Below are 8,730 nucleotides of genomic sequence, written 5' to 3' on the forward strand. Positions count from 1 at the left end.
TGTGTATAAGAGACAGGAGAGAGAGAGAGAGAGAGAGAGAGAGAGAGAGAGAGAGAGAGAGAGAGATCAGCAAAATACATTTCAGTAACTGCTGTTTGCTTGGTTTGTCGTTGTTGTTATTTAATTTGGTATATTGAAATCGTTTTTATTTTGTTTTCACTGTTTGGAGAAAAGCTTAATTCAGAAAGTTGTGCCACCACTTTATTTTTTCTGTAAAAGTATTTTGTGATTTAAGTACATTTTTAAATTTTTTTCTGAATTCTGACTACTACTACTTGAAAACAGTTGCATGAGAAATAAGTGCTGCTACGTAGAAATATAGAACACACATGTTTGAAAGAAAACATTATGTCATAAGGAATGGCAATGGAAAAACTCTCTGTGTGCATATGCAGGCAGTTGTAAGCATTTGGACTACAGCTTAAGAAGTGAAGGTTAAGGAACTTCCTCTCTGTGTATTGCACTGATTGCTAATCTTTCAGGTGCTGTCATGGATATTTCCAGTGAATGTCCATGTACACAAATGCAACATGCATGCGAGTGTCATATTTTTAAACCGAATCTGCTTTACAAATGCCTCTGTCCTCTCTTCTGGGCGTCTGTCTTGTACACCGTGAAATCCTATGAGCATTATTTTATAGCCTGTTAGTAGGATTTTCCAGTTACTTTACCTCAATCCTCTTTCCTTTTCTCTTTTTGCCAGTGATTATTTCCCCATATCTCTATGAAAGCTACCCAGTGCCTGTCATACCACAACCAGAGATCCTCAGCTCAGTAGCCTACAACCCCATTACCGTGTGGACTACAAATGCTCCATTCCATTCGCCATTGCCCAATGACCTCTCTCCTCTTTCTGGATATCCTTCATCCTTGGGGAGAGTGAGCCCCCCACCTGCGTCAGACACCTCATCCAAGGACCACAGTGGCTCAGAAAGTCCCATCAGTGATGAAGAGGAAAGAATTCAGTCCAAACTCTCTGATCCCCACGCCATCGAAGCCGAAAAGTTTCAGTGTAGTTTATGCAACAAAACCTATTCCACTTTCTCTGGGCTGGCCAAGCATAAGCAGCTGCACTGTGATGCCCAGTCTAGGAAATCTTTCAGCTGCAAGTACTGTGACAAGGAATATGTGAGCCTGGGCGCCCTGAAGATGCACATCAGGACCCACACTTTACCTTGTGTCTGCAAGATCTGTGGCAAGGCGTTCTCAAGACCCTGGTTGCTTCAAGGACACATTAGAACTCACACTGGTAAGCGAAAGAAAACAAAACAAAACAAAACTCTTTTATTTTTAAAATTTAAGGCACCAATGCTACTTTATAATAGAATGAAGCTTTATGTTAACTTGGGGTTCTGCATTAGGTAAATGACATCAGTGCTCTTAAATGTGCCTGACGTTAATTTATAGCTGCTTCCTGGCTGCCCTCAGAGTCATTACAGCACAAAATGCTGGGGTTCTCGTTAACAACCTCTGCACTGCTGATTGCAAACATGCATTTAGACTTTGGAAAGGACTCTTCGATGTGCTGGGGGTTTGGTCTCAAAGATCAGTTAGAAAAAAGCAGAAAAGGTTGTCCCAGAATGTGTGTTCTGTGTGCCTGCCCCCACCCCCACCAGTAATCAGTGAGGACAAATGTTGCTATCTTAATCAATTGATTTAGCAAATAGATGAAAAGGTTACCTATAGTTTTGGGTTTTTTTTTTCCTTTTTTTCTGTTCTGAACAAACATGTTCTTGCTGTGATAGCTAGTAACCTCTTAGAGCCGGCTTCCACCCATCATCCTCTCCACTCTTGCCCCAGCCCCACTGCATTTCTTACTCCTAGCACAGTATTCAGCAAAGAGAGTGGGGGTACCTGTTGCATTGTAGCTGGAGATGTAAGATAGGACCAGTTAGAGGAAAGGGGAAGAGGGAGGGGGAAGAACAAATGCTTGGAAAAGCTTGACCAAAAACATTAGCTGCACCTGTTGTGAATCTGGAAACTTTAATAAGCAAGTCCCCTGACAGAACAGAATATTTCCTCCAGTCCTGCAGCAATGAGCAGTATTACAGCTCCTCCAGAAGCATCCACTTTTGTCTCAAGGTGGCAGACGTTAAAATTGTACATAGCAGGTGTCTAATAAATGTGAAATTCGGAATTCAAACAACAAAGTTTACTGTTTTTGTTTTTTGGAGCTCAGGATGTCTGTCAGTCTTTCAGAGTTTTCTAGCTGTCCGTTTTTCTTATCAAAATCACTAACGTGTGTCTTCCTCCTTGTCTCTTTTATTTTTCCAGGGGAGAAGCCTTTTTCATGCCCTCATTGCAACAGAGCATTTGCAGACAGATCAAATCTGAGGGCTCACCTCCAGACCCATTCTGATGTAAAGAAATATCAATGCAAAAACTGCTCCAAAACTTTCTCCAGAATGTCTCTCCTGCACAAACATGAGGAATCAGGCTGCTGTGTAGCACACTGAGTGATGCAATCATTGTTTACTCGGAACTGAATGCATTTCTTCACTCCTATTCCAAATGATAAATACAAGTCCAAAGGCATTTTCTCTCCTGCTTTCCAACCAAATTAGAGATGTATATTTTTTTTAAGGTTGAAGACCATAGAATCCATCAGGGTTTCAGGTTACTCACTTCTTTGGGGAAGTTCAAAATTGCCATACACCTACTAACATTTCAACTAGAACCTAAGGAAGAAGCAAACTGAGCTTTCTTCAGAGATGAAGCCCAAAGCACATGATCTCTTTTCTTGCTAAGAAAAGAATGCAAAGATTTACATTCCTGCCAAATCATTTCAATAGAGCACAAACAGTATTACTTGTAATAAAGAGTTTCTTTGAGCAAGAGAATCTGCCTGACACCATCTATCTCAGGTGCCTTATAAAGTATTCCAAGTTTACTTTTTTTGAAATTCCCAATATTACTAGTTGCTGTTGTTGAAATAAGGCCTTTGTTGATTACCTGCAATGCTTTACACTGCATATCACAAAGAAGAAAAAATACAAAAGAATGTATTAATGTATTTCATGTTTTATCATAAACGGTATGTGCCTTAGGGGAAAGAAAAAAAAACTAGCTTTAAACATTCCTGGTGCATGCTTGACCCTTGTTTTAGTACAAAAATAGGTTTTCATTTTTCTCTAAAATTAAAAAAATACTAAAAACTAAAACGGGAATAAGTGCAAGAGAGGGGATTTTTTTGAAAGTTCAACTATGTACTTTTTTTCCTTTTAAAATGCACAAAGAAAATGCAATATCTACAGCATTACCCCCTCCAAGTGCCTTTTTTGTCAATTGTTGGTGAACATAATGTAAATTTTTTTTATTTTTTTATGCCTGAATGGGATATGTATGAAAGTGAGTTGTTGCCTATGGTCACATCTATAAGCAACTTGAAGACTGTGTGAAGTCAAATGTTTCTACAATTTTTTTAGTCACTTTTTTACAATAAACATTTTTTGAGAAAAAAAATTCTTTCGTTTGTTATAATTACTTACAGAAACTTTATTTGCTTTGTCATTAAGAGGGAATACTCAAAACAAAGTGCAGTTTAGCTTACTTAATGAAGAGGACCATTTAAGAGTATCAGTGGAAAAGAGTGTTGGTTTATAAATGATAGCTGTGGGTAATAAAACTCTTATAGATACATGAATGTCTATATTTAGTATGCAGATAACATTTTCAAACTCAGAAAAGAATAATCCACCCAGGGGTGTGCTGCCACCTACCTGTGGTGAAAAATTAATAGAAGATTGCTTTTCTATTTAGTGTGAAAACTCAGATTATAAAATATAAAAAATGCTATTAATGACTACTGATTTCACTATATACCTGGTTTAGAAAATCAAACCACAATCACAGGGCCCATACTTAGTTTATAACCTTTTAAAAAGAGATTCTATATAATACATGGTGGCTTTACATTGAGAAGTGTGAAAACTGGGAAATTTACATTGAGAAAATGGGGAAGAATATGAAAGAGACAAGATCATAGTATTAAAAATCAGATACAAGCTTGGTTTTCATGACAAAGCAATTTAGGTGCAATCATTCAGAAGAAATGACTTGTTAGTTGTGCTAGTTGAAGTCAGTCAAACTAATGAAAGAAAGGTTGAGTTTCTTTATGACTCTCCTCTATATGTGTGTATGTACATAATATATGCATGTGCATATTACATATGTGTGTGTTACACAGCATAATCTTTATTTTAGGGTTTATCAGAAAAGTGCTAAATTAAAGCAGATATGTTATTAGATAGAAGGAGGTAAATGGGGGCAGTTGGGTGGTTCAAATCTGGCCTCAGACACTTCCCTGCTGTGTGACCCTGGGCAAGTCACTTGACCCCCATTGCTTAGCCCTTACCACTCTTCTGCCTTGGAACCAATGCACAATATTGATTCTAAGACAGAATTTAAAGTGTTTTTGTTTGTTTGTTTGTTTTTTGTTTTAAGGAAACAGATAATAGATATGAGATGTCAAAATACAGGTTTTCCGTAAAACTACATTCATTAACTGAGATCAACAAATTCTAAGGTTTTATATGCATGATCAACAATATAGAAATTAGTTATTGCCAAATAACCGCTAGTCTAACTATTTGGGCAGCAGCAAGCCCCAAATTATTGAGTCCAATGACCAGTACGTCCACCTTCCAATTAATGCTAAACTGGGATGGCTTTGAAGAGGAATCTTTGAAGAGAAATAAGATCCTAAAATATTATATTAGTCTTCAGAAACAAAATAATGATTACTTCAGATATGTAGCTATCCTTTTTTTCTTCTAGTACATGCTGAGTTTTCTACCAAGACTTTATTTTTTTCATGCTAGACCTGCAATGTAGAAAGAGGGCAGCAACAAATATTCCCAAATAATAGACGGAAGAAAGTTTATGTGATCAGAAAAAAGTGACATGACTAGTGAGAAGTGGAACCATCATTCACATCCCATGCCTTAATGACCACCATTTGTTCCACTGAACCAGTTCAATAAATTGTAACCAAGGTAACATAGGCCTGTAATCTGATTGAAATAGCTCACAATTAGAATTCTGGTTTTTAGTTTCACTTGGTCTTACCCCCTCTGCACAAACCATTTCAGAAAGGCAAAATTAACTCCAATTATGCTTTCTGCATACAAGACCACAGCTGGTTTAACTGAAATGGTCTGTCTCTACTTTCAGAAATCAGCACTGTCTTCATTTAGGAATCCCTGGTAGAGCAAAGATGCATAGTGAGGCCTCCAGACAATTTCCAGGACAATAAAGAGTGAAGAGTATTTTGTGAGTGTTCCTATGAAGGCATCAAACATCTCTGACATGTGTCATGTGGTTACTCTATTGACCTACACATACCCGTTAACTCCCTTTGAAGTTTGTAGATCTCCAGGCCAGCATTTGGTTGTGTCAGCTTTCCCTTTCCAGACCAAAGCTTAAATAGTTACCTGTCTTGAAGTCAAGATTTAACTTCAGGCATGGCCCCTCTGTGAGGAATTAATAGTAACATTTTCCATTGTATAGGGGACAGAAGTTTTACTTTCACTCTTTCATTCCCATTTCTCTCATAGAAAGGCATCCTTGGTCCTACATTCAGATTTTCCAGACTTTTTTAAAGGTATCCTGGACAAATACCAGTGATGTATGAAAAGGAGTTAAACTCAAAAGAGAATAATTAGTTTCAAAAAAGGGAAAAAAATACTCTGAATGCTTATGAACGTAATTGAAGAATAATTTATTGCAATAGCACTGCTACCGGTCTACTCTATTCAACACAGCAGATTTGGGGGAAGAAGCACACAACACTCTCTGATCCAAAGGGGAGGAGCCACTTCCACTCTAATGAGAAAGGACAGATTTTCTCCCCCTCTGATTCAGAGACACAAGTGTCTTTAAGAGTTGTGGAAAGCTAGGAAACAAACAAATGATCTCTATATTGGTCTCCAATCTGAAGTGCAGAGCACAGAAGAAGATGAAACATATTTTCCAAGGGATAACGGTGATACTGAGAAGTACGATTTTATTGATAATATATGGGCAACCAGTACTAATGAAAACACATTTTAGAAAATGTAGAAATTTTATTAAGAGTCAGGGCCACACTTTCTGACTTCAGATCTGTGCCTCATCAAATGAGAATTTAGACAAGGAAAATTCTGGTTTTCCATAATGGAGGAAAGCCACTTTGAACCAAAAGCAATGGGGTAGAAGGAAATCTGGATAAAAGTATCAGAAATTGGACTGTGGGCCTGATGAAAATAAAGTAGAGAATCTGAAAAAAGTGGAATGAACTCCCCTCCTCCCCTTTAACCTTCTCCTGTTGTTTTTGGTATTCATTAGATTCTGAGGAACAATCAAAGTGTTGGCATTCTCTTAACCTAGTAAAAGGAGTCCAGCAGAAGGAAATTAGATTTCAAGAAGAAGGAAATGACAAGACCAGTGCAAATTTGGTAGGGTGGACAATATTTCCATGGGCCTGGTTTTAAAATAATAATAACGGATAATAATACATTTCAAGGTTTATGAATATTATAACAAGTGAGGATGAGATCTCTTATTTAAGTCAAATTTACAGACAGCTGAAGAATGCCAAATCCTAATGATAAGTAAACTGGAGACAGCTGCTACCTCTGAAAATGAATAGAAAACAGCTTCTGAAGGTTATTTCAAGGAATGGTTAGGTGATTTGCTTCAATATGTGTCAAATGCATGCAGAGTGACCAAATATAAGAGTTGGCAGCTTTCTGACGGAGGTAAATGTCATGTAAAAGTGCTTCCTAGGACCTTCAATCTGTGCTAAAACTCTCTAAGCATGAGAAGAAAGAAACAAAATGCCCAGAGGGATGATAGGAAATATCCTTTTGTGTTCAGTGTTTTACAAAGTAAAGACACTCCAGAAATTGTTGTAGATGAAGATGGTGATGAAGATAAGTGAAAAGTACAAAATTAAATATATTAACCTTTCATTCTGGGAAACATAATAAACTGAGCAAATACTCAATACCTCTGTAGAAATATAGACCCTTCCAGATTGATTTCCCAATTAATTACAAGAAGCTATACTAGAAATAACTATTTAATCCTCCCTGTGGCTAAAATCACCCTCACAATTATCTTGATTTTTTCCTAGTGCATTATAGTCCATTTCCTCTGTCCTTCTTGGAGATGAAAAACAGCTGTCCTCCATCCTTTATACATTAACACTTCATTTCCTTAAATACCATTATCACTCCCCCATATTGCTCTATGCTTCACCCTAGCTTTTATCTTCTTGGGCTGAAAAATCTTCCAAGGTAAACAGTCATTTCATTCAATTCTAAAATGTAGACAAACTATGGTGAAATGAGCTAGTTATAATTTAGTAGAAGACATCATTTCCCTAGCCAAGACACAAATCTATGGCCTATATTTGTCTAGGTTGTGATCAAATTTTGAGCAAAAATTTTAACAGTGAAGGTGTTTTTGTCACCCAAAAGACAGGTAAACACACATATAAATACAGAGCTATTCCACTGCAGATTTAAAAAACAATCCAATAGGCATTGCTGATTGTCAGAGATCTCTAAATTTATTCTATAATATTTCCTCCTGGGAAAAACCATTTGACTGGAACCAATGAATCCATAAGGTTTCTGCAACTAAAAGAGTAGATCTAATGGAGACTTTGGCCTTGCTCCTTAACCCTGCAGGAGGTAGTAATTACTTCATGGAAAGTACACACGTAAAGAAGGAACAAACATGGCAGTCCTTCAAACACACCAACTTGCCAGACCTCCAGAACAAAACACGATTAGGAGCAGAACCTTGTCTACTGTCTCCAGAGAAAGGAATAAAATTTTTTAAGCCTTGGCAGAACAATTATGAATAAGAGATTGGATAAATTTATATTCTGTTTATAGTAGTTCGCTTAAAATGTGATTAGCATCCACTGTTTATCATGCCGGCTTTCATTCTTTGTTAATGAGTGCTGCTTTTTGCTCTGCTTTCTCCCCTACTCTCCCCACTTTGGACTTCTGTCACACTTCTCTTACTTAGTTCACCTCCCACTTAGTTAATTCCCCTCATTCTTCTTCATTGGTCCACCTTTCTCTTCCTGCCCTTTCTCTTAGTACTGTAACCTCTAAAGTTCTCCACTCAATCCTTTCTTTCTTTCTGCCTTGTCTCCCTCAGCAATCTTATCCACTACAGTTGCTCAAACCATTGCTTTTCTGCAAAGACCTCCCACACCCCCCGCCAATCCATATATCTATAGTCCTGAGCTTTCTTCTAATGTTTCTCCAGTCAGTTGCTAAACATCACCTTTATAATAATGGCTCCTTTTGTCCTATCCCCCTTTCTCAAATCCCATCCTTACACCTTCCAGATGTCCCATTGGCACTTCAAACTCCATATACCTATTTTCCTCCCAAAACATATCTCCTTTCAAGACTTCTGTCTTCTGATGGCATCACAATCTTCCCAATCACTCAGTCTCAAAAATATAGGCTTCCTCAGGGGTCCCTAGGTGGCTCAGTGGATAGAGAGCCAGATCTAGAGATCTGGTCCTGGGTTCAAAGATGACATCAAACATTTCCTAGCTATGTGACCCTGAGCAAGTCATTTAACCACCATTGCCTAGCCCTTACCACTCTTCTGCCTTGTAACCAAAACACAGTATTGACTCCAAGAAATAAGGTAAGGGTGTGTGTGTATGTGTGTGTGTGTGTGTGTGTAAGTATATGTGTAAATATATATATATATATATAT

At 37.7% G+C, this 8,730-nt stretch overlaps 1 protein-coding gene across 1 annotated transcript; it reads left to right on the forward strand.

Moving 5' to 3' along the window:
• Positions 1-652: 652 nt before the first annotated feature.
• SNAI2 (snail family transcriptional repressor 2) lies at positions 653-3,455 on the forward strand (the record flags this gene model as incomplete). Its single annotated transcript, XM_044684201.1, has 2 exons — positions 653-1,249; positions 2,275-3,455. Coding segments are annotated over 2 exons (779 nt in total), but the record flags the coding sequence as incomplete, so codon positions are not given.
• Between the last annotated feature and the right edge of the window lie 5,275 nt (positions 3,456-8,730).

This window comes from Gracilinanus agilis, unplaced genomic scaffold (assembly GCF_016433145.1).
Source record: "Gracilinanus agilis isolate LMUSP501 unplaced genomic scaffold, AgileGrace unplaced_scaffold45613, whole genome shotgun sequence".
Classification (NCBI taxonomy): domain Eukaryota; kingdom Metazoa; phylum Chordata; class Mammalia; order Didelphimorphia; family Didelphidae; genus Gracilinanus; species Gracilinanus agilis.